This window comes from Equus przewalskii, chromosome 1 (genome assembly GCF_037783145.1).
Source record: "Equus przewalskii isolate Varuska chromosome 1, EquPr2, whole genome shotgun sequence".
Classification (NCBI taxonomy): Eukaryota; Metazoa; Chordata; class Mammalia; order Perissodactyla; family Equidae; genus Equus; species Equus przewalskii.
The window spans coordinates 106,761,975-106,789,097 of NC_091831.1; the positions used below are offsets into that span (position 1 = coordinate 106,761,975).

General features: G+C 47.6%; 1 protein-coding gene across 1 annotated transcript in view; it reads right to left on the reverse strand.

Annotated features, from left to right (window-relative positions):
• Positions 1-27,123, reverse strand: part of PCSK6 (proprotein convertase subtilisin/kexin type 6) — a 181,024-nt gene that overhangs the window by 117,013 nt on the left and 36,888 nt on the right. The window contains 1 exon segment of the mRNA XM_070620507.1: positions 12,962-13,066. Within this exon segment, the coding sequence (XP_070476608.1) occupies positions 12,962-13,066 (105 nt within the window).

Consider the following 27,123-nt stretch of genomic DNA (forward strand, 5'->3'; position numbering starts at 1 on the left):
TGTGTGTGTGTGTATGTAAGAGTTTTTCAAGATGGAAGAGGTTTTTTTCACTTTTAAAAGATTATGGGGAAAAGAATTTCCAAGTCCTGAACTGAAACATTTTCTTGCTCCTGCTCCCGTGGTCCCATCTGATTCAGTCCTGCTCCTGCTGGGGCTCAACCCAGCGCCGAAGCCAGACGGGCAAGATTTCGTACTCTGGTTGGGAGCTCCCACCAAGAAGCTGAGACTGTGATGCAGGCTCTGAGGAGGTGAAGAGGTGGCACAGGGTGGGGAAGGTGGAGGGAGGAGGAGAAGGAGGAAGGATGGGAGCCTCAGGCAGGGGGCAGTAGGGGCCCAGGGTGGCCTGGAGGCCAGGCCAAGGTTGGCGACAGAGCGCGGCAGCCCCTGCAGAGAGGAGCTGTCTGAAGTGCCTCTTGAGGAGAAGGAAGGCGCCCAAGGGCCAAGGGGCAAGAAGCCTTCCCTCAGGCCTCCCGCAGCCTCAACTTGCTTACATTGTCCAGAGGGAGGAGAGCAGAACAGCCCCATACGCAGCCTCACATTTAAGGGTGGGGATTGATTTCAAAGGCATCCATGGTCGACAGAACAAGATACTTAGAAAGAAGTATCACAGCCTGTCCCACCACTACTGTGATTTGTCCATAAAACACCAGTATACCAGAAATAGCATAAAGAGCCCCAAAACAATATGGGTTAGGCAATAAAACAAGCCTCAGCCCCAAGTCTTAGCTAATTTATAAGCACCACTGATAGACATCGCCATAGAAAATAAACTATACAATGAGATGTTTTGTCCCTAACACCTCCTGATGGCATTTTGCAACTTCCCCATATATTACTGTCTGAACCAGAAAGCTTTGACTTGGTACAAAATACCTAAGATAGTATTTCCTAATCTCCTAAACATCCTATTATAAAATACAGCGGCCCGTATATCACTAAAGGCTCCAGGCTCCCAGGATATTCCCATCCACCCTGCCTGGCTGACTCACTGCCCATCTTACTAACATTCAGGGCCTTCAGACTGCTCTGCCCACCCGGCTGCACTTCCAATCACAGAGCAGGAGGTGCCTCTCTCTTCCAGGCCTGAGTGGATGACTCCCCCAAGTCAGGTGACATAGGAAAGCATGCTGCCAGAAGCCACAACATAATCCCCTGGTGAGATGAAAGAGTGTGGGCATCCTGGCCCCTAATCAAGCTGGGCTCTGGGTAAAAACCCATCGTTAACACACAGTTCTGGGGGTGGGCAGGGATAGCATGGGGTTCGCAGCACAGTTTGGGGCTCTTCCTCTGGTGTGGTCTCGGGGGCAGCCCTCTCCCCTATGACAGGTCATTATAAGTCTCTGACGGCCACGGAGGCACTGCTAGGCTAAAGGAACTAAAGATAATAAATTATTCGCCAGGCCTGGGGCCTTCTGGGCACAGACCCTATGGAGATGGAATCACAGGTGACCTCACAGACACAGAGGCTGATTCAGCCAGTGGTCACTTGGTCTGGGCCTGCTTCCCATTTCCCTTCTCGGGGCTCCAGTCACTGCCTTACTTCTCACTCAACCCCCGGAAAGTACAAGGAGTTCCTGCCACTTGCCAGGTCTACCTGTCCTGTTTCTCTGGATAGAAGCTCTGCTTCAGATACCCCTCAGGTTGGAACCCATGAGCCACCTGGACTCTCTCGGAAGGTCAGAGGTGCTGATGACCCAAAACCAAGTGACTGAAACTTTAGCTATCCCACCAAACAGTATCTGCACCTGTCCTTAATAAAGGGGTACCCTCGCATAGGCACGTCCAAGGGTTTTCATTCATGAATTGTGATGCTATTTATGATAAAGGAATACACAGCTTAGGATCTCTAAGGATGTGTCACTCACGGAATTGATTCTGCTGCAGAACTTGCAAACAAAGGGTGAAATGGTGAGTCGGTGATAACTGTGGAAGTCAAGGCTGGGAGGGAGGCTTAACCGTGACTATTTTCTCTTATGCATGCAATTCTCTTTGTTAGAAAAAGCAACGGAAGATTCTTTCTAAGATTTAAAACATTCTTCCTCTTCTGAGAGGGCTAGTACAAATGGGAATTCATAATATTTCTCTGGCAGTTCACCTGGATTGTCACTTTACACTGAAGCTTCCATCACGGTCTATTCTACAGGAGATGTTCAGACCTTCTCTTGGTCAAAAATGCACGGGAAAGCACAGCAGCACACAGTTATCCATCTTTCACAGTCACAGACACATAGCTCGGAAAATAAGTCCTCAACCCAAGTAAGCCTGCCAATGAGTGAGCCAGGGGCAAACTAAAATACGTTTTGCGGCTATGTATGGTAAGAATTGAATTCTTATGGAGGGTCCCCAACCTTTTTATGAAGAGAATTGACTACTTTTCAAAACCTTCAGATCACTGGATTGAAGGAAGGGGAAATATTACTGACAAGAAAGTTCCTGCTCACTCTACTTCATTCTCTGCAGGTTTTGTAGTGAGTTAAATGGTGGCCTCCCAAAAGCTATGTCCACGCAGAACCTGTGAATGTGACCTTATTTGGAAAAAGGGTCTTTGCAGACGTAAAGTTAAGGATCACAAGATGAGATCATCCTGGATGATTTGGGTGTGCCCTAAATCCAATGACAAGTGTCCTTATAACAGAAAGGCAGAGGGAGATTGAAGACACAGGAAGGAGATGGCCTTCTGAAGACAGAGACAGGTTGGAGCGATGCAGCCACACACCAAGGCATGCGTGGGACCACCAAAAGCTGGAAGAGGCAAGGAAGGATTCTCCCCTAGAGACCTCAGAGGGACCACCACCCCAGTGACACCTTGATTTCAGACTTCAGTACTCCAGCACCGTCAGACAACAAATCTACGTTGTTTCAAGGCACCCAGTTTGTGGTCCCTTGGAGACAAACACAGTTTTAAATCATGGCCTCAATCAGGGTTGAGATTTCAAACGTTTAAGAATCCATGAGGCTATCCTGCCAAAGGAGGATCTGGAAGCCAGCTTTAGAAGCTTGGCCAGGTCTCGCCTCTAGTTGCTGGTGATGAGAATACACAGGATCCCAGAGGAGGGGCCACGGCGGCTGAGGCTGTAGGGAGGTGCCCTGGGGTGGGGGAGAGGAGGGTCGACGCAGCAGCTCTTTACCAATGTTTTAAAAACTGGAACAGCCATCCTGGCGTACCCACTAGTGCCAGATCTGGCTAGAACCACCACCCACACGGCCCTGTAGCTCCCATCCCAACCACTCTCTCCTCTGCACATAGCCAGGCACGGCACACCTCTCCCCGCTGCCATCTCAAATTAATGCTGTCCCAAAGTGAGTCCTGCTCCCGACCCAGGTCCCACTCATCCTCCTGCCTCTCTGATATAACTCAGCAGCACTAAAACCCACCTATTCCCCAAGTCAGAACAAAGCAGGACTCTTCTCCAACCCTAGTGTCTCACATTCAGTCTCCTTGAAGTGTCAGGATCCCATCCTCGCCATTTATCACCATGGCCACCATTCCCTTGTCTCTGGATGGTCATGTCACTGTTGGGGTATCCCTGCCACATGACAACGCATGATGCAAATCTGACTGCCTGCACCCCACGCTACCCACAAGGCCCTCTCCAACCTGGTCTTCTGCCTCCACGCCCAGCAGGGCTGAGCTCTTATAGTGTCCTGCAGGCTGGGCTGTGTCCTGGCTCTGTGCCTTCTGACTGGAATGCCCTTCCTCCTCTCCACTGGGCCAACTTTACTTGTATTCATCTTTTAACCCTCACCACCCTGGAACTAGACATCCAGGCTCGCCAGGGTGGGGGCCCCCCTCCGAGCTCCTATGCCACCCTGCATGTATCTTTACCACCGCCTTTACCCTAATACATGGACACTATTTGTGTAGAGGCCCGCCTTTCCCCTCAGAGGGAGGGATGCGTCTCAGTCATCCTTGTTTCTCCAGCTCTTAGAAAACGCCTGCCCTGTAACAGGTACTTGCTTAGCAAAGATTTGTTGGACCAAACTATTATCCTCTTTCTTAAAGAAAAGGCAAATTGAAAACTGATGCTGGATGAATGAATGCAAAGTTAGGTGTGTCTCAGCCAGAGGCTGAGGGTCTGTCCTGCACCTTGCTCCTCCAGCACTGGCTGCAGTCTGCGACTGGATGGATGTGAGGGTTAGTCTGATTACCTTCCACTCCCCAGTGGCCTGTACGCTCCAGGCGGGTGGAGCTGTGTTTTGAGCACCACACTATTTCAGTGCGCCAGGCAATGCACAGCATACAGTAGGAGCACATTAAATGTTTCTCGAGCTAAGGGATGAAGTTAAATGAATACACTTCAGCTTACAAATACGTAATAACCACAAACAGACTTTTAAAAACATACTTCAGAGTAGAAGATTCGATTGAGTCCTAACAACCACCAGATGACCTTTGTCGACTTTTTGTGGAAGACCAACCATAAGTGATTTTGGGCAAGAGCAAAGTTTGCCAAATGCCACTTCTAGCACAAACACAAGTCATATTTCTTAGCAAGTCAGATAAAGGGCCTTGATTTCTTCAAAGTCATATTTTGAAGCTGGAACTTCATTCTGAGTCTTTTCGATTCATCCATTTTTATTTGTACATTTCCTGCTAAACATGCATGCATTTGTCATGGGAGGTTATTTGCTCTGGAGAAGAGAACTCTAATCATAATCTTCTCATGATTATGTGAATAGAAACACTTTCTCTCTTTTAGGGCATGTCCACTCCAGCTTTCCTCTTGAGAAGTCAAATTAAAATTAGGCATCTGTTGAATGTCATTCTGTAGAGAAGATGAGGTAAAATGTAAAGATGCTTATAAAGAGGTGACACTGATGAGCAGGATCCCACCAGGTGGCCTGCGACATCATGGGTTACCACGGCTCCTGAGGAGGAAAAATGTTCAGTGTCATTTGGGCAGGCGTGCCCAATGCAGCCTGGCCACATCCTCTCCACTGTGGGCCCCAGGCACGCTGCCCGACCAAAAGCTGGCCTGGCACATCAGGCCCAGGTGTGAAGAGTGACAAAGCAGGTTGTTTGGTTGCTTCCTCCCATGAGAGAGCCTGAAAGCCCACCTGTGCCCCACCCATAGCCACCACTTGCCTATGCCCTGCCTTAAAGCCCTCGTTTGCTCACAGCGGCACCGCTGTGGCTCACAAAGCCCCAGGAAGTTGGCAGGAGCTGGAGATACTAACGGGGGCTCCAGAGTCTTTGCTCCCAGATGGAGCTAGCAACAAAGGCCATTCACAGAATCCTTGCTCCTACAAGTCCCCATTACTCAAGGGAAAAGGATGCATTTAAATTAAGCTGCTAAACTTCCTTAAAGTACCCACTGGCTTGGTTGTTGAGAGTTAATTCTATATAGGTCTGTATTCCATGCACAGTTGTATCTAGAGCAAGGGACACAGCTCCTGCCAGCTCTCCCTTCTCCTTTTCCCTTGGCATCATCACAGTGAAGCACACTTTATTGGAATTACAGGACAAGGGGAATTCCCTCTACTGGTTGCTTGCGAGTAAGCCAACTCTGACTGCAGACCAGGCAAAGCAGTGGAAGAAGTCAGAGGCCAGACCCCCCATGTCCAGGTGCCACCAAATCCTAAGGCCTCCTCCCGGAGAGAACAGTAGCACCAGGAGTACTGTAGAAGGTAAGCCTCTGGCTCACTCTCTCTGTGGGAGGCTGTGTAGCCCGCTTGGGCTGTAAAGGGAGGAGGGTCAGATCAGCCCATTTCTGAAATCTCTCACACTCAATTGTCTGTGATGCTTAGATCTCGACTCCCACCAACACTGACTGCTCTCAGCACCTTGCTGGGCCAATTTTCAACCAGCTGAAAAGCCAAGAGAGAAGCTAACTCACCAAGTGGTGAATTCAAACAAAGAAAAATGATCTCCCCTAACAAGTGTGTGTCACATTACAGTTTACAAGGTGGTCTTTCCCTCATGACAGGCAATGGTTAATGCATGTATGAAATGAGTGGGGAGCCAAGCTGGGGATGTCTTTCTCCAGAGCTCAGGGCCCCTCAAAGAATTGAAGGACAGGCTTAAGTCCTAGAAAACCCCAGAAGCTGTATGCAAAGTGACGTGGCACGAACATATGATTTCTCTTTTCCTCTGCAGAGAGGGAGGGTCCACAACGTTCATCAGCTTTTCAAAGGGGCCTGTGGTCCCCAAATGGTTAAGAACCACTGAACTATGCTAGGCTCCTGCAGGTAGAAAGTGGATCAGGGCCTTCCGTGTAAGGAATTGATAGGACTGCACCTGTCTTCCTGGGGGGCAGAGGGGACCAGCTCCACAAGCAAGTGATAGTTGAATGGCCTCATTAGAGCCTGTCTCAGTGAGACACCCATGCTCACCCGAGGGTGTCACCTTAGGGTGGGGGGGATGCTGGGCCACTAGGGCAACCACTCAGCTAAAAACTCATGAGCCAGGGTAGCAGGGGAGAGGAAGGAGAAAAAAATCTAAAAGTATAAACGGTAAATTAAAAAAGTAACAGATATTCTAACTCAGCCTAGACACCCAGTACCCTCCTCTCCCCATGCCATGGAAGCAACTGGGAACCCAGCCCTGTCTCCACTTCCTCATCTACAGCCACAATTGAAACAATGTATAGGCCATTTCTCAAACTCTTTCCATCAAAGCCGAACTACATGAGCCGAACTATATAACCACTGCTTGATATCAGTGAGAGATGACAGTACTCACTCTGCCAATTTTGGAAATGGGACAGTGGGTGTGAAGGTACTTTGGGAAATTAGGTCTATTCATTCATTTGTAAGTTAATTCTTACTTCGCTGAAAGGAAAGAGAAGGTACCGGTGCCCCCACCTTGCTTATCTCCCATCGCCACTGGTGGACAGTGGGGCAGGCAGCTAGAGCCCAGCTCCCCCATGTTCACCAATCTGACACTGGTCAATATGTCCAGTATCCAGCCATTGTGAGTGCTTCTGTCATTTTAGGCTTTAGCAATATAGGATTCAGCATGATTAATTTAGGGTCTTCGTCAGAATTTAACCAAGGCAGGCCACAATTTGCTTCTAAAGTAGTTACTATAAAAAGAAATTGATAATCAAAGGATAAGAGCTATAACTTGCTTATGGGAACCTACTCTGTGAAAATTGAGATACGTTTCAAAAAACATTTACTAAGCATCTGTCTACTATTTACTGGGTAGTCTGTTGGACCAGAAAAGGAGTAAAACAACTGAGATGTGGCCTTGGCCCCGGAGAACTTTATAATCCACTGGCAAGAGATGGGCTTGCACGCTTCGAACTACAACATTTTCTCTGCCAGTGTACCCGCAGCCCAGGTCAGCTCACTTTCCCATTGCTTCTGTTGGGTTCTGGAGAAGTGAACGCTCTCCCCGACATCACACTCCAGGCCTCCTGGGAATCATGCGCAGCTCCCTCCAGCCCCATCCCCACCACTTACCCAAGCAAACTAAACTACTCATTGTTCCCACCAAGCCTGCTGTGTGCTCCGACTCCTGGACCTGCCATCTTGGCACTATTTCCAAAGTGGCCAGGAAAGAGATGTTGTAAGAACAAAAGGGAGGGGGCCTGTGGTCAGAAACATCTGAGAGCTGCCAAACTAGACAGGCTTCTTTACGGTTCTCAGGTGTGCTGGGCACCTCAGAGAGGAGGGACGGTCCACGTTCTCCTATGTCCACGTAACCACTAAACCCTTTAGGACGGTGCATCTTCTGTGGTGGTGGTCAGCTTGGGCCGAGTGCTGGGTGCAGAGCCCCCTGCCTGGACTCTGTCTGGCCCTGCCACTTCTGTACTCAAGTGTCGTGCTGGGACAGGGACAGTAAGCTAAACACACACGATCCCTCCACTCCTGGAGTCCAGTGGGGAAGACAGATGCTAATGGAATAATCCCACAAATTTAGGACATAAAAATACTACTGCCAGGGAGAGCAAGTCAAGTCGGAGGACCCTGAGCCAGCTTCCTGGTGTCAGGGACACGTGAGCTGAAATGGGAGGGTGAGGTCTTAGGGAGACACAGTGTGGGGAGGCAGGCTATGCAAAGGCTGTGCAGGGGGAAAGAGCGAATGTCATCCGAGGAGGACTCTAAAGGCTCCAGGGGCCACAGGGAGGCCAGAGCAAAGAGGCCTGGGTAGGACATCCCAAGGGCAGTGGCACCATCACACATGCATTTCCTAGGCTCTCCCAGGAGGATGGAGAGTAGACTGGGTGAGGCAAGAAAGACCACAGTAGGCCAGTGAGGAGGGCAGTACAGTGGTCCAGGCGAGAGAAGACAGGAGCTTGGCCTAGGGCAGGGGTGCAGGTGGGGATATAAGACACGGGCAGGGCGGAATTGTGCAGGAGGTGGCCGTGGAATGCAGACGGCACTTCTCTCTGAGACAGAGGTAGGGTCTGTTGGGTTTGGGGCATGCTGACTTTGAGATGTCCAGGAGGCATCTAAATGCAAGTATCGGGCATACCAGTGAAATAATAAAGTGCCATCTTTTAAACTATAGTTTCAAATTCTAACATTTTACCAATTCATAGTAGCCATTCCACTAGACCCTGCAGAGTTGTGCTCAAAACGTGAAGAGACAGCTGGAGATTTCTCCTGTGCCCACGTGAGCAAATCCACTGGGCCCCCGGCGGCAGCCCACCCCTGCCCCCAGCCCACTGTGCAGTTCGTCAACCCCGGGATCACTCTGGTCACTTACTGTCGGTGTACTTGTATTTGCCAGGAACTTTTTGTTTGTTTGTACTTCGAATGGCTCTAGCACACAGAACTGTCAGATAAAATTCCATCTGTGGTTAATGGAAAGATCTGCTTCAACGTTGCATCACTGCTGGAAAGAAACCTGAGCTTTGATTAAACTCTGGGGGCAAAGTCCCAACCTACAAACCAGAATGCCGACTCTGGTCCTGGAAACCATTTTCCAACTTCTGAGCTTTAAAGCACTGAACTGAAGTCTCAAACTGAGGGCTCCCAGCGTCCCGGAAGGAGCCTCCGAGGGCCTCGCTAATAACATCTTTATCCCACCATTTCCGTCATCAATCTGGCTGAGAACTGAAGGGCAGGGAAGGGCTGAACCAGAGTCATCATACTAAAATGTAAGGGCTGGAAGATGCAGGCAGCAACGCGAACTATAAGCCAGCTTGGAACATAATCAGAACAAGTAATTTAAAAAAAATTTGTGAGCCCTTACAGCTATTGGTGGATGCTTCTGTAACATCCACCCTTCTCCAGACTTTTGGCAAAAGAACAAGTTAAAAACAAATGCTTTCAGTTTGCTTAAATGACAGCCCTTGGAAAAACCCAGTGACTGATAGTGTGCGCACTGAGAACAGTCGGGCCGTTCTCCCAAGGAGGGCTGATCAAGAAAGCACTTCAAGCAAAAGGGCCCTTTTCAAAGACGGGCAAAAAACATCAAGTAAAGGTAATTAAGACTGTAAAGAAAACGACCTCACAATTCTGGTACGGGATCAGTGCAAGACACTTACTAAATGTGTGTGCGCACCCACATGACTACAGAAGTCTTCAACCTTCCCTCCCCACATGTGTTTTGTTTTGTTTTGTTTGTTTTAACAAATATACACTCCATCAGCTTTATGTGAGGTAGGGGTGGACTGTAAATTCCATCACTATCAAAGCACTTTTATACAATATGAAGTGGAGCTAACTAAAATAAAATACCATCTGTATTCGATCAAACTTTATCCTAAGCCCTATAACATTCATTTCCAGTTTGGTCATTCAAATACAATAGCAACTCCACATTCCATTGTCTCTGAATAATACTAAATCATCTTTTCCTTTTCTTAATAATATTAATTACACAACTCCCCAAATGCTAAGGTGTTGCAAAAAATGCTTTGCTAATGTAGGAAAACGTTCTCATGCACTGCAGGAAAAGATAGCATTAAATACTTCGGTAAAACAGCTAATTTTGCCCAATATTTAATCAGAATGACTAGGCAGAGTAAATATTAGTCAGACTGACAGCTAATTGATTTGGTTTGCATTAAAACTAGACTGATTTAGACAGAGGTATTTCAGTTGCGACTCTGAATTCATAATCGGTTCTGATGTCTATATACTTTACCCGGGGCTAAAAATTTAATGAGAACCGTGAGAAACAATCAGCCAATCATGTGGAAGTCACAGGCAGGGTGGAACACACAGGCTGTTTACCTTCTCGCTCTTTCTTCTTTATTGGCAGGATGCTTTGATAGCAGCCCTGCCAGGAGCTTATTAAGAAGCTCTTTATAAAAGGGATTTTTTTTTTTTTTTTTAAGATTTTATTTTTTTCCTCTTTCTCCCCAAAGCCCCCCGGTACATAGTTGTATATTCTTCGTTGTGGGTCCTTCTAGTTGTGGCATGTGGGACACTGCCTCAGTTGATGAGCAGTACCATGTCCGCGCCCAGGATTCGAACCAACGAAACACTGGGCCGCCTGCAGCAGAGCGCGCGAACTTAACCACTCGGCCACGGGGCCAGCCCCATAAAAGGGATTTTTACTTGAAAAAACTTAACTGCATAGCCTTTGCCTAAGAAATCTATCCTTCTTTCACTTTCCTTCAAGGACACAAGTGATAACTGGGAATATTTTGCCCTCAGATGCAAGCTCAATACAGTGCCTTAAACACACCTAAAATGAATGCACCCGGTACCCCAGATGCTGCAGAGGAGGCATGTCTGGGGCACTCCCACCCCACGGGACTCAAGCCCGCCCAGAATCCGTCTCTGCCGCCTCCTGCCATCTCACGCCCAGGCTCCTGTGCCCCTGGGGCTCGCCCAAGGCAGAGACCCGCGGGGGGAGGGGAGCATCTCTACAACCCTCAGGGCACAGGGCCTCACACCCAGCAGGTGCACAATTAATATTTTTGGAAGGCAGAGAAGAGGAGTTGAGTTGAATATCTTTAAAAGTTTTAAAATTTAGTCACTAAAAATGTGATATAAAGATGTCTACAAAATAAACTTGTCTACCAAACACAGGTCAAGTCTCCTATTTTGACTCTGCCTGAGTTCTAACTACCAAAAGACAGCTTAATTCTCAGAAGCCCCCGTGGAAAGGGGACCAGGAAATTCACAGTCCCATTATCATCTCACTGCATGCCTATGTTGGGGGACAGGCCCCCTCCCCAGGCAAACAGCTTGCCCCTCATTGTAACTATCTGTGTGGTAACAATTTAATAATTCCGAAGCCTTCAGATGAAGAACAACCATGTCGTCTTCACAAGAGAGATGATGCTTAAAGTGAAATCGTGGAGGGGCGCTGCGGCAACTCCCTTCCTGGCTTAGAAACTTCCTCACATGTTGACAGGTGATGGACACTGTGGACCTCAGTCCCCACGTGCAGCCTCACCGAACCCACGTTTCTTTGGTGATCAGTCTGTGCACTCTGCACACAGCACCCCTTCCACTCAGGTTTACACTGATTCAGGCATCGGGTCTGCTTGCCCTTCTTCAACTGCCGCATCAGTGGGAATGGGCAACGATGCTCTGGCTTGGCTTCTGAGAGGAAAAGAAATATAACCGCCCCTTTGAAAAGCATTCCTTCAAGTTCCATGGTGTGAACAAGGTAGGTGTAATCATAGCCCCATATGATCAGGTGATGTATGTATGAAGTATGTTCAAGTGCCCAAGCACATAGTAATCCCTTAACAAACATTAAATTCCTTTCCCTAAGAGGGAATAATGAGATTAGCATAATGTTTTTTATTTATCTCCCTCTATCTACCCACCCACCCATCCATCCACCTACTCATAAATTAAATTCAGAAACATATACAAGACATGTCTGCCTTGTCACAGCCTAATTACATGAATGAGTTCCATGGGGACCAGTTTCTAATACGCTTGACATCAGACCTCCACAAAGTGACGCCCCGGAGACGGGTGTTTCAAGTCCAGTGCCCAGCGATAAACCGTCTCCCCCACCCAGCCCCAGCTCAGTCAATACAATAGGAGCCATGATGGTTACTGGGGTGCCTTGGGACAACACCAAGAACCCATTCCTCCACGGAAACTTTATTATAAATATTCTCTGGGATTAGCAGAAATAGTTTCATGTGCCAGTTTGGGAGCCCAAACTGACATTTAGCACACTGCTTTAAGAGAAGGCGATGTCCATGTTCTAAAAGTATGATTTATCAAGGGCCACGTTTCTTTGTTGGGGCTGCTATTACTTCTTATGTGAACTTCATTTCATCCCCTTGTGATGTATCACAGATTTTTCTATTTACTCCCTCGTTTTCTGTCAGCCCCGCCACCCACTTCAACGGTCCTTCTGTGGACAGAGCTTGACACACAGCAGGTATTCCAAAATCATCTCTTGAGTGAATGAAGTCATCGGAGGCTCATCTGACCATCTTAAGTTTTTAATTTCACCAAGTAACGGTTAACTGATGCTTGTCAAATATTAGTCTCAAACTTATGCAGAAAGGAAGTATAATAACCACCCAATAAGTATGAGATATATTAAAACTTAATATGTTAGCTTCTTTGCAAATTACATTTGTTTTAATCTCAAAGATCACATGAATTTTTAAGGAAAAAAGGTTATACTTACTGCCTAAGTTTTTAAATTCACAGTAGCCACTAAGACATGTGTTTTGATAACCACAAACACATCCATCTGCCTAATCTTTAATTTTATTAAAACGCTAGCTTGAATTGCCTAGTCTTTTTGCCTTTATAGGTAAGAGTCACATATTTATCTCCTCTAATTACTGTGTATTTTGTTGATTTTTAAAGATTCAAAATACCAACAGATCTATAGTCATTTGATTGTTGCTTCAAACTCAAGTTAAGAATTTAAATTCTCGGCTCTAACAAGGGACCCAAACATTTGGAGCATTCAGATAGTCTGAAATGTAGCCACACATCTGACTTGTTTTATTCAAGGTGAAAACGGAAAACTAACGGCTATCTAGAATCACATTAAAATCCAGACTCAGGCATTTTCAGAATCACAGACCCAAACAAAAAGCAAAAAACACCTTAGGAAAGTATCCTGTACCTGGGGGTCCATTCTGAGGAAGGTGTGAGGGCCTCTGCTACTCACGGTTGACCTTTTAAAGGTTTTGCTATGGTAAAAATGGTAGTAATTTTCCAGGTTTCCAATCTGTAAAACAAGAAACAGGATATTATCAGTTAATACAGTCTTATAAACAGCTTCAAAAATCCTCCATCCCACAAAAATCTTCCCTTTCTCTGAGAGGTCCACGCTGCTCCCCAAGGACACACGCCCTCCATTATGCTTCCCACTCGTGGCTCTGGCAGACATGCACTGTTTATGAACGTGAAGGTGGATTTAGATACTCCTTCTTGGGTAAATAACACTAGGTAGTATTTCCAATGAAGCACACACTCCACCAAATCCTGCAGGAAGTTCCTATCGTTTAAAGTTTGTACTATCTTGGCCAAGTTTTTTAGACATGAATTAGTGTTCATTTAGGGTCAAGCATCCCTGAAGTAGCTAAGTTGGTGTCAAGTCAGGTCTACCACAAAATATTCATTTATAAACAAACTCCATCCTCTCCCCCGACGGGTAAACTGAAATATCTAAGAATGAACATTCGTTCTCAAGCGCAACAAGAGAGCCAAAGAAAACACAAGGATCCATCTGCTTGGGGATTGTAAAAGGTCAGATGAGAACATCCAAACCCCCAGGGCGTCCCAATTTTCTGCCAGAGGCAGTTTGTCAGGACAGATTTCAGCTTGAGGCTGGATGGAGCCTAGAGAAACGATGTGGCCTTCAGGCCAGGCTGGCCCTCCCTGTAGCACTGACTTGTCCTCATGTCTGATGACCTGTGAGCATTGGGTCATTGTTCTCAGAAGACCTGATTCTTGTTCTAACTTTCTGGTTGTTGAAAATACCTGGTTGGTGACTATCCTTGAAAGACGAGCTTTATAAATGAAGATGGACACAATGTTATATAGACTCTCACGTCACCCTTCTAAGGCTAAACCATCCTAGTTTCTTTTCCTGCATCTGATTAAAGGGCGACTTTAAGACAAATTGTCTTCTAGAGCAGTTATATTTGGTGATTACAAGCACGGGTTCTCAGTCAGATAAACCTGGTTCAAACTCTGCCCACTCCCTTCACCACCACCACTGGCCGTGTGCTCTGGGGCAAGGACATTCACCTCCCACAAATCTTGATTCCTTATGTGTAAAATGGGGATAAAACCACTCACCCCTGGGAGTTGTTTAAGTAGGACTAAAGTCTACCCAATTCACACAACCTTTGGCTGCCTCCACCTCACTCACAGCCATTTGGCCTGCTATGACCTGAGCCCAGTTGTGACAACCAGCTCTGGCAGAGACCAGGAGGGACGTGGATGCTCTCAGTGGCTATTTCCACATCTTTCCACAGGAAGATAAAGCAGGTATTTATGACTTCAGCCTCTTTAGGTATGTACCACCTTCAGCCCTCATGTCCAGCAGTCCTGGCAGTCTGGCTGCCTCCTGTTCTTGGGTTTCAGGAGACACCTCTCTGTCCTTGAAATAAAGAACCTCCTTTTTCACTTAAGCTTTCTCCAGTGTGCTTCTGCTGCTTACAACCAGAGAACATGGAATACTTGACAGTCATGAGGATTAAAGAGGTATCATCTGTATCCTGCCTGATTTAGTGCCTAGAGCCTAGTGGATGCTCTACACACGCTGATGGGATTGGGAGCTGGGATTCCCTGGCTCCTCTCCTCGGTTCCTCCATGCCCCTCTCCAGGTGCAGGATGCTATAGATTTTGGCCAAATCTGAGTCTGCACCCTAACTCGACCCCTTCCTGTGAGGTAATCTGGGCTTAAGACCCTCTCTGAGTCTTAGCTTCCTTATAAAAATAATAGCTGTTACCTTAAAGGGTTGCTTCAAGAGTTAAATTATATATATGTGTGTGTGTGTGTGTGTATAAAGAGCTAACAGAGCACCTGGCAGGTAGTAAGCGCCCGATAAATGGTTTTCTGCAATTACGACTCTCAGTTCATCTTCTACCATCATAAACCTCATTATTTCTATCCTATTTTGCACAAAAGCACTTTTATTTCTCCTCCTACAGATAAGTCACCTTGTTCACTTCCTCAACAAAGTTACTTGCTACATATGTCAAAAGGCTCCTCCTGAAGCAGGCCAGGGCTGTCATTTAGCAACAGAGGGAATCATGGAGTCTTCACTTACAGCCGTGTTTAATCAGTGTGTTTGCTTATAAGCTGCCACCATCCAGGGGAGATGTTTCACAACTTTTGGTCTGTTAATTCTGGGCATTCAAGTCAATTCCCATTCAGGGATGTGGAAAAACCAAGAGTTGAATCAAATATGCTGGCAAGGGGATGGACAATTGCAGAGCTGCTGACCCTAAGCAGGCCCACGTCAGGGTGGCTCTGGGAGCCATTCAGGGCAGCACCTGGCCTTAGGGCAGCCAATCCAGGCTAGAGGCAGCCAACCCTCTCTTGAAAGGCCAGTCCAAAGGCCATCTAACCCCCTACCTCTGGGTCACTATAACCATCGTTAGCAATGGCTCAAAGGGCCTAAGCTAATGGGAGTTGTTCTCCTTGAGCAATCCAAGGAAAGAACAGATGGCCCCTACAGTGCTGACCAGGCAAGCCGTCCCCAGGGGCAGCAGTGGCCAGTGCCACCTTTTTTGGAAACATGTCCAACTGAGCATGAGGACTGAGGGTCTGGGGAGGGCTACTCTCAGTGCAAGGGAGAAGGGGACACCAGCCATGGCTGCCCTCCTGTCCCTACAAAGCCAGCTGCAGAAGAAGCCGGAATCTGATTCAGGAAAAAAAGGGTGAGGGAGTCAGGTCATTGATTGTTCACAAATCTGAAAGTGACCTCAAAGGTCCTTCTGAGATTCTGTACATCTCCCTCCACCCTCGGGGTCCTTATGGAGGGGGCTGAGGGGACGGGGAGCAGCCACATTCCTTCCTCGTGACCAAAGATTTGCGAGTCAGGCAAACTCTAGGCCAGACAGTCTGATTCAGGGCATGGGACAGAAAGGGTTGCCTGACACTGGAATTACCACAAGGGTAAGAAAAGGAATGAGGGAGGGAGGAAGGGCTCAGATCCCTGGGAGGGGATCTAGACCCTCTTCCAAGGCACCGGGGGCCACAGTCACTGCGAGAGGCCCTTCCTCCCTAGGGCTCAGGCACTGTGCACAGACTGCATGAATAGGATGCCCCCCAAGTGAGGGCTGTCCTCCCAAAACCTGTGTATATGCTGTGGTTAATAAAATACTAATTCATCCAGAGCGGGGGTTGGCAAATTACAGGCCAAATCGGATTCACCTCCTGTTTTTTTACTTCAATTTTTTTTAACCGTGGTGAAGTACACATAAGATTTACCATTTCAACAATTTCTAAATGTACTTCAGTGGCATTGAGTACGTTCACAATGTTGTGCAGCCATCACCACCATCCCCCTCCAGAACCTTTTTCATCTTCTTAAACTGAAACTCCGTCCCCACTAAACACTAACTCCCCATTCCCGCCTCCTTCCAGCCCCTGGCCACCATCATTCTACTTTTTGTCCCTGTGAATTTGATGACTCTAGATACCATAGGATATTTGCCCTTTTGTGACTGGCTTATTTCACTTAACATGATGTCCTCCAGGTTCATCCATATTATACCATGTGTCAGAATTTCCTTCCTTTTCAAGGCTGAATAATATTCCCTTGTTTGTAATATACACCACATTTTGTTTATCCACTCATCTATGAATGGACACAGGTTACTTTTGGCTATTGTGAATAATTCTGCTATGAACGTTGGTGTACAAATATCTGTTCAAGCCCCTGCATTCAATTTTTTTGGGTGTATAAAAAACACCACCTGTTTTTATACATAAAGCTTTATGGGCACACAGCCACACCCATTCATTTACGTACTGTCCACAGCTGCTTTCACACAATGATGGCAGAGTTGCATACTTGCTACAGAGACCCTCCGGCCCACAAGCCTAAAACATTTCATAGGTGGACTTTACAGAAAAAGTTTGCCAACCTGTGATTTAGAGCATTTGCTGCTGAGCACGTTTTGGGAGTCCACTGAAGTCTCCGCTGTTGAACACGGCTCAAAGGTTGGGGACTACCAGTCCATACGCCGAGGGACTCTGCTTCGAAAGGCAGGTGCAGCTGCAATCCCAGCACGGCAGCATCTCACTGAGTCATCGGGCTGTCCTTTCTCCAGGAAGCCTCCTTGTCAGATGCCCCGGGAGGACACTCCCTCTGTACCCACCCTGTACTGCCCTTTGCCACAGCTCTCCCCCGGCATCAGGCATGGGTCAGGAAGGTGAGGTTTTCATCAGGGGCAAAGGGTCAGAAGGGATCAAGGGGTGGCAGAGCAGGAGGCGGACACACCTGACTGCATGTGGAACACAGCCCAGCAAAAGTCACCCTGGCCCAGATGGTGTGCTATTTACGATGTAGCTGTTTCCTGCTCCCCCCGCCTCCCACCCCATCTAAGCCCTTCTCAGGTTCTCATCTTACCCCCACAGCAGAGTCAACCCCAGTTATGCCCCTCCCAACTTGGGGAGCTGCTCCTCAAGATCTCTGGGTGCCTTCATGAGGTAAGAGGACAGGATGGCAGGCTGGGAAGCCCCCAGTCTCATGTAAGGTCACTCGTGGGGTCACAGCCACTGGCCTGGTTAAACACGAGGGACACCTGACAGACCTCTGGCCCTGACTCACAGAGAAGCACATGGGCAAGAACCACAGAGATGGTTCCATTTTACAGAGGGGAAGACTGAGGCCCAGGGAGGTTAAACCCAATGTTATACTCAAAGGCTCCCGATTCCTGAACCGGCAATCTCCCCACTCTGCCCACAGACAAGCAGGTGTCAGATGACACACAGATACACAATTAGGGTTTAGGATTATCGAAACACTGTTGGATACAACTTCAGTGTCAACTGACAAAAGCTGGAATCATAAAAATAGATAGAAAAGTGGGGGCAACATAAAGACTGTTTAAATTCAAAGTAAACTCCATAGGAAAGATCCTTATTTTTACTTGCCGTCTGCATTAATATTAGAGTAGGTGCTCCTCCCTTGGCCACGGCCCGGGCAGCATTGACACCAGGCCTCACTGCTCCTGTGGTCACCACTCCCGTGCTCTGCGCACCACTTCTCACGCCAGTGTCTAGTCAGCCTGTCTTTATAAACACGGGGACCAGTGGCTTCAACAGAATACCACTGTTTGAGGGCCCTGGCAGCTTCCTCTCCCTTCCCCTCCTTGAGAATGGAAGAGAAACTCCCCCTATCATCCCAGGCTGCCTACCAGTCCTGCTCAGCTCTGAGCCTTTCCAGCACCTCAGTCTGCTCTTCATCAACGAGTCTGACCTCTGGTCTGCGAGGTGTTCTTTTTTAAAGTCACAACATAAAACTTCAATATGTTCTTCTTCCCTTTCTTTCCATCGTATTTGCACAATGCATTAATTAGAGCCAGTCTTTTAGTACATCATCCAAGAAAATGACAATCTGCTGAATATGTAATGCTCATGTCTCTTCACTCAACACTGATATGTAATTATACACATTAGTTGATAAAATTGGTAACATCATTAAAACATCATTAAAAATCATGCTAAATGTTCTTGGTCAGAACGTTGGAAGAAATGAGATCAAAGTACCCACAGTGAAGAGAGTTGAACGCAGTTTCTCTGTAACAGGATACTCTACTAGACATTTAAAAAAAATCTAGGGGGGCCAGACCCATGGCCGAGTGGTTAAGTTTGCTCTGCTTCAGTGGCCCAGGGTTTTGCTGGCCCAGATCCTGGGCGCGGACACGGCACCCCACATCAGGCCATGCTGAGGTGGCGTCCCACATAGCAGAGCCAGAAGGGTCTACAGCTAGAATATACAACTGCGTATTGGGGGCATCGAGGAGAAGAAGAAGAAAAAAAGAAGACTGGCAACGGATGTTAGCTCAGATGTCAAAAAAAAAAAATCTAGATAGTACACACACACAGTACAAAATGTGGACATGACAAAAGGGTATAGAGTTAGTAGGGACAGCAATTCCCCCTCCTTCTCCTGTCTCCAGCCACTGGGGCCCCCAACTTTTACTGGGTGCTCCTGGCTCATCGCAAGAGCAGCTGAGGCTTGCCGGGAGCACACCCCATCTGGGCAGCAAGCTAAGAGTTTAGATGCACTAACTTGTTTGCTTTTCACAACAGCTTTATGAGGTAGATGTTATGATGATCCTCATCTTGCAGATGGGGAAACTGAGGCACAGGATGGTTAAGTAACTTTTTCAAGAGCACATCTTTAGTAAGTAGCACAGTCAGGGTCTGAACACGAGTTCACATTCCTAACCATCACACCTGCTGCCTCTTGACACATTTACAGGATGAGTTGCCCTGGGGATCCCACTCATCTTGGTTCTCATCCTCAGCAGCAGGTTCATTCACATACACCCAAGTGCCTCTAAGAGTGTTCACTTTCCTTCTTGCCAATGCAGAAATCATGTGACATATATTATATTCCACGCATGTATCTATTCCATTATGTCTGTATGTAAGTGTGTGCATATGGATGGATATAGATATGTGTGTTTGTGTATTTATATATGTTATGTGCGAGTGTTTGTGTGATATATGTATGAACATAGAGGTATAAGTGTGTGCACATGTGTATATATTCATGTACACAAGTGTGTGAGTGTATATATACACATGTATGTGTGTATTCAGATGTGTGTATATGTATGTACCTATACAGTTGTGTGTGTATTTATGCAAGATTCACAAATAAATGGCTCTGAAACACAACCAGGCAAGTCTCTGGTTTCCCCACAGCCCCCACATCTGAGCGGAGCTCCTGGGGCCACTGCCAGTTGCCGTAATTCAGAATCTCCAGGTCCGTGGCACACGGCCTTGGTCAGAATCACCTGACAACTTGAGCAAACCCGCTGTGGGCCGGGACCGCCCCCAGAGGTTCTGGTTTCAGAGGTCTGGGCTGCCACTGGGCACGTGGATTCTGAAACCTCTCCCCAGGAGAGGCTGAGCTGCATCCAGAGACGGTGTCGAAACCCAAGAGGACAGGCCCTTTCCAGGAAGCTGCCCTCCCCCTGCTTTCTTGCCTGGCCAATCCCACTGGCTTCCAGGCTCCACTCAGCACCAGCTGCTCTGTGAAGCCTCTCCTGCCCGCCATAGGTCCAGCACACAGCTCCATAAAGGCTGAGCCCTTCAGAGGCCGGGCCATACCCTAACTATCTTTGTTTCCTTGTTCCTAGCAGAGCGCCAGGGGTGCAACAGCACCCAGTGTGCGTGTCCCCCGATGACTCCAGTCACAACCAGAGCAACTCTCCTGAGGTCAGCATCATTTTCCTCCCTCAGCTTCCCCCCAGATCTGTTCCTTCTGAGGAGTCCCTCGTCTTGGTGAATGGCACCACCATTCTCCATGAGTATCCAGTGCCACCAAACCCTCTAGAAGTGACCTCTTGAATAGTTCTCAAACTTGGCTGCACCCCATCACCCCCACCTCATGCAGGCAGCCCCACGGCTCTGCTTGGACTTTGGCTGGCCTCTAGTCTGTTCCGCACCATTGCACTGCTATTGCCATCCCAGCCCTGCCTCCTCTTAGAGTATGAAGCCTGAGCCCCTCACAGGGCACATGAAGGTCTCCATGACTGGGTCAGGCCACCTCTCAGGCCACAAGCCTGGCCCCACCAGCAAGACCTTCTGTCCTGCAGTGATGCTGCCACGTGTGTGGGACCCTGCCCTCACTTGCTGTTCACACCCCTGAGCCTGCTCATACTAGCCACCTCAAACCAACAAGACCACCTCCCACTCCACTTTAACTATCACCTCAGCCATCACTGCCTCCAGGAAGTCCTCCCGGACCTCCTAGGCCCAGGTCTGTACACATATGACTATCACAGTCCATCCTCCCACCCACCCTCCACTGTAAGCTCCTCAAAGACAGCAATTGTCAACTTTAAATCCTCAGCACTGTGCATGGCAGGAGTTCAAAAAATGTTAGGTGAAATGAACAGGGTTCGAGTGACACTGGAAGGACATACGTCTTCCCCTTTCCAACTACTTATAGTTATCCAGTGTGGCCCTGCCCTGACCCCATGCCTCCCAGCCCAGGGATTGCTGTCTTGCCTTTGGGTTCTCTCTAGCCCCCCTCCCAGGACAGTCCTGTGGCTGTGGGGTAGGCAGACCACCCACCAGCTGTGTGGCCTGGGCGAGGTCCCCACCGGCCCCTCTGATCTCCAGCCAGAGAGATGCAGGGTGGAGCGAGGCAGGCAATGCAAGGCTCTGCCCTCCACCCAAGTGGCCTGGCACCCTTCATTCATGGCGAGCAAACTGGCCATGGAGAGCAGACCGCTCAGGGACCACAGGTGGGGATGAGTGTAAACAGTTTGCAAAGCCAAACAAGGAAGGGGCAGAAGCCATATGTGATGGGGAGAGGCCCGGGCTGGGGGTGTTTACAGGAAAAGCCTCTCCCGTCGTGTTTTTCCTGTAAATGTAAGTACAGCTTGCTTCAAATTACCTTCCTGCTTATAGAGGGCAGATGTGGGGTCAGTGGGTGCTGCCAGCTGGGGTGCACCCTGCCTTCCTGAAGGAAAGAAGGTGACTTGGTGCTTTTTGCAGATCCTAAGGAATGGAGGAGGAGCCCAGTCTAATTTATTACCTTTCATTTGCAGCAAAGTCACTGATGAGCATGCTCAATCTACCCCAAATGACATGCGATCGTTCCAAAGGTCCACCACCCACTCAGCCCTCCAGTGGACGTGACCTCAGACGCAGGTGCAATTCCATAAGCCCTCGAGTCAGCAAGCTGGGTTTTGGGGGGTTGGCTAAGCTCACACTTTGGTCAGTCCACAAAAACACCACCCCACCTCCCCAGGCCAGCACAGTGACATCTGCCTCACAGGAAAAGCTGATAAGCAGCCACAAAATGTCACAATTCAAGGTCTCAGAAATGAATGGGCTATAGACGAGGCTTCTGACTTTGCAGAAAACTATTCAGTTTATCACTCCCAAAGCCTGCCCGTGGCTGGAAACAGATGTTCCGAGCCCTGTCCGCTCGCGGCTGCAATGTGCTGGCTTCCGGAGCTGCTGCTCTTCGGGACCGACATCTTCCAAGGGCCTGGCTTTCAGAGAAGAGTCTACATTTACAAGTCCCAGGCACCAGAGTTCAGTTATATAAAGCTATCAATCCCAGTTGGTCTGCTTAAGGAAAACATAACTAATTAGAGCCTGTAAAAACCTACACACCAAATTAATTCTGTTTTGCTCTAGTGACTTCCGCCTGAAGAAAGTTATAAATATAGATGGCTACTGAACCTATATTTAGCCAGCACTGGGTTACCTCGTATTTATAATTAAGAGAGTCCAGAGGGAGAGAATGGATATTTTGTTGTTATTTTTTAAAGCATTAAAAAAAAAAAAAACCTGCTTCCCATTTTGGTCACATATACACATAGCAACATTCTGTTACTGTAATAATTACAATTCTGACCCACGTTAAGATTACTGCACAATTTCCTAGTCTCCTAAAATTGCTTTCTTCATCACATATCCACCCAAAGTGTGCAGTTAAACTTCTCAACTTCCTACAAATTCTTGAAAACTCATTAATTTTTACTCAGTAGACTTCATTTTCTCCCGTTAAGTCACCAGGCCAAACGGTCTGGCTTCAGATGAGGACGTTCAATTTCTATACCTGCCCTCAGCTGCACCTTTAAAGTCCACAAAGAGCCATCTGAAAACTCTATAATCTCTACGTTGAAGATCTTCATTTTAACTCACTTACTAGTTCAAGGTTTCTTTATGGCTGCCTGGAATTAGTCATTTCACCAGATTTCTAAACCCAACCCTGCTTTGTATTCATTTTTGTTTCATTTCGATTGAAAAATAAAAAGATTCCTCCTCCTGAAAAATTCAGTCCTAAAGTCACCACGTCGGGCAGAGTGCAGCTTCTGGTGTATGGAGGGAGGGGACAAGGGGGAGCCTGGGGTGGCCCAGAGCAGGTGAGGAAGGTGTCCAAGTTGGGAGGGGGTCCTGGGTGAGGGCAGACCACTCCGGGTGTCAGAGTCAAAGTGGGGTGAGGATGGTGTTGACATGGGTAGACAGAGCATGTGACAGACTGGTCACCCACAGGTGGACTGATCGAATACGGTAATACATTAGGGCAACGGAAGCCACATTTCTCACTGTTGGAGAAGAAAGTGATGTGTGGAAGGGGGAAAACTAGAAAGAACTCTCTGGCTGGACTGGAATCGGATATCCACGCAAATTTAGTTTATAATACAGATAGGGAAATAAATATACATGCAAGTGTGTGTGTATGTGTATCCACAGACATCTATCTCCATCTCTTCCCACCGGACAGGCCTGTGAGCAGTGACACCCCAACAACAGTGAGTCCACCCAGAGCCCGGGTCTTGGGTTCTAAATACCATTTTATACTAAAAGGAACCAGGGCTCCTTGGAGAAATGGCCGATTCGAGGGTTAGGGCAGGGAAAGTGCAAGAGGAACCTGTAATACCACATTTGGGCAGAGAGCGAGAAATAGCTCAAAGAACTCCAGGGACATATCAAAAGGACACAGGAGCCAAACTGAAGGTCACCCACACGCCAAATCAGAAACAAGATGAGCATCAAAATAAATCATCACTCTAGATGCTTATAATCCATGAATAAAATAGGAAACCATGGTCCATATAGATATAATAAATAATAAATTCCAAGTTTTATAGGAATAGGCTATTTTTACATAGTTGCAAAGTACCTCTCCACAAAATATTTACTCATTATAAAGGGGGAAAGAGAAACTTTACAGTGTGAATCCAGGCAGACAAACCCTCTTAATCAAGTGATCACCAAGGGCGTCACGAGCATTGGGATAAATAGAAATGTGGGCCACATGGTCAGATGCCACGAGAAGAACTTGGTGTCGCTTCTGTGAGACTCCTGTCAAAAGTGCAGAATCCAAACTTCATCATGAGCAAACAGCAGACAAGCCCAAATGAAGGGACATTCCACAAAATAACTGCCCTGATACTGGAAAGCGCCGAGCTCACGAAAGTCAAGAGAAGACTGAGGAACTGCCCCACACTGGGGGAGACTGCAGAGAGTGCTGTGTGAAGGCATATTGGAGCCGGAGGCAAGGGAATAATCAGTAATACCGAGCCTGACTTAATTTAAATTTCTGATATTTTGTTCATCATGGATTTTATGCCTTAATTTTAAATTTTAAAATATTGCATTAAAATGTCATCTTGATTATTGAGTTTTTTTGATATCCCCTTCTATTTTGTGCCCAAGGCTAGTGCCTCCCTCTCCTCACTCTAGACTCGACCTCGCTAAGGGGCCCTGATGGCTGAATGTAACCCCTGAGTCTCGATGGGCAGATCCTTTCCTGTGACGGCCATTGTTGGGCAACTGGCGAAAGTGACTGGGGTGTGAGGATCTGATGGTGGCAACGCACCATCTGTAATTCCATGGTTTCCATGGTTATACCGAGGTTCCATAGAGACTGTCCTTGTCTACAGGAAAGACACACCTAAGTCTGAGGGGTGATGCGGTCACGTCAGCAATGTACTCTCCAGGGGTTCAGAAAAAGTTGTGTAATACACTTTCAACTCTTCTGTGAATTTGTAACTGTTTCAAATTTTTTAAAAAGAATTTTTTAATTGCAATACAACAAGATAACCAGAATCTCTCCACTCCTTTCCCAAGTAAAGCTTAAAGGACTTATGGTCTAGAATTGAAGACAAAATCTTAACTGCTTCAACTCCTCTCACTCTGTGAGAGGGTCTTCTAACTCCATGTTGCAAACGGCGAGTTGGCTCTTGCAATCATGACACCATTCCTTCCTCCCATGAAAGCAGAACCCATGGGGCCCACAAACTACCTTGTAAAAGAGACAGAAAGCCAGTGTGGTTTATTTCAAGGGCAGACAACTTCTGGGGTCAGGAGGCTGCTTGAGGCCTGGCCCCACCCACCAGGCTGCCCGCCATGTGCCAGGGCCCAGCTCCTCGCTCCGCCCCCTGAAGCTGCTCCCCAGCTCCCCCGCCTGGCCTCCTCCTTGTGCGGCTGATTTGATAGTGAGGATGGATTCGCGCCATGTGCCCCTGCGGTGCACTAACTGCTCTGTCATATGTTTGGTCTCTAGTTGGGAGACGTACCCCCAACGCCCAGAGGTCCCCGGCAGGGACCCCACCACAGGGAGAAGGTAGGTCGGTGGACACGCAGGGAACCCAGTACTGCCAGATCTCCTGAACTCTTCCAGAGAGGCGGATGCTCAGATTCTGCAGCTCTCCCAAGTTTTTAATATCGGCAACTGATTTTAAAACATTAGCACCACGTGCAGCCTACCCCAGACATGACTGCAGGCTGCAGGCAGCCCACAGTCCTTGCAACGGGGGAGCTAGACATTTGCTTCAGAATCTCCTCACTCTACGAGGCTCGCTGCTTACTGTTTTCTTTCTGAGTATGGAAGATAGAGGAAGATAGCCTTACCCTCAGAAAGTCTCATCTGGAAAATTCGCCAGGGAAGAGCAGCTCTGGGACATGCCCAGATTTGCTCCTAGCAAAGAGCACCTCGGCTTGTGAATGGAGTAATGCAGGTCTGCGACCTTCAGCACCCATGGCCACATACAGCACACCCGGGCAGGTGGTTACACCTCAGATCCAAGAGCAAAGGTACAGCGAGCACCCCAGCAAACCGGGTAGGGCCCATCTGGTTCCTGCTGGCCCCCCTCCCACGCTCCCCAGAAACAAGGGTCAGCACTGGGCTGCAGTGTGGGGGCTACTTGACTGAGGAAGGTCAGGAGGCCGCAAGGCTTGAAAAAATAAAAAGGATTTTTGTCCTTATTAAAGAAGTGTTTAAAATTCAAACTTTAATATCTAAAACACTCTCACTTGAGAGCAGTTATCCTAAGAGAAATTAAAAAGTATTTCAGAGAAATTAATCTTCAAAATTTTCACTTTAAAAATAAATAGCTCCTATACCCAAAAGAAGTGAAAGCGGGAACTCAAACAAGTATCTATACACCCGTGTCCATATCAACACTATTCCTAATAGCCAAAAGGAGGCTGCAACCCAAGTATCCATCAATGGATGAATAGATGAGCAAAATGTGGTATATACATAGAATGAAATGTAATTTAGTCTTAGAAAGAAGGAAATTCTGACACCTACTACAACATGGATGACCCCTGAGGACACTATGCTAACTGAAATAAGCCAGACACAAGAGGACAAATAGTGTATGATTGCACGACGTGAGGGCCTAAAGAAGTCAAATTCATAGGGACAGAAAGTAGAATGGTGGTGGCCAGGGGCTAAGGGATGGGAGTGGGGAGTTAGTGTTGGATGGGACAGAGTTTCAGTTTTGCAAGATGAGAAGTTCTAGAGATGGCCGCACAACAATATGAATGTACCTAATGCCACTGAGCTGTACACTTAAAAATGGTCAAGATGGTAAATTTTATCATGTATATTTTACCACAATAAAAAAATATGTCTCCTCTACATTCTCTCCCCACCTTTCCTAAAACTGACTTGTCTCTCATGTCACTCAGGGTCCTGGGGACCTCAGCTCCAGGGACAGCAGCATTTGGAGGCCTGAGAGGGTGAAGATGAAGCCAGCCCCAAGGAGCTGAGGACAGAACCAGAGCACGGCAACGCCTCCCAGCTGTAATCACTAATACGCTCGGCTCCAGGCAGCTCGTCCCCCTCCTGTGTCCCTCTCTATTGCGTGCTTTCCCTTAAAGGGGAAAAGGACACCTGGTAGGGGGTGGCAATGCTTTTGGAGATTGCCTGAGTTCACCTGACCCCGTCATCCCAGCTTCCTTTTATCCTGATGCCCATCCCAAGTGATGGCCTTGAAGTTCTGCTGACCAGGTGGCCCTGTGAGCAGCCTCCTAAGCTGACCTCTCGGGGGCTTGCCCTGCTAAGACAGCAGGTTCACGTTTCATCAAGATACGGAAAACTTCAGTCCAACCGCATTAGTGCCCAAACTCAATAATGCCAATTAAAAACAGATGTCAAGAGAAACATGTACTGTCATCTGGCTTCTATGACTCAACCCCAAGCCAGTAATTAAAAATGAAGAAGCTACTGATGAGGCAGCTGTCATGATTTCACCAAAATACAACTTGAGGGACACCCTTTCCCGGTCTCAAAGCATATCTTAGTTTGCAAACTAAAAACAGGGCTTTGT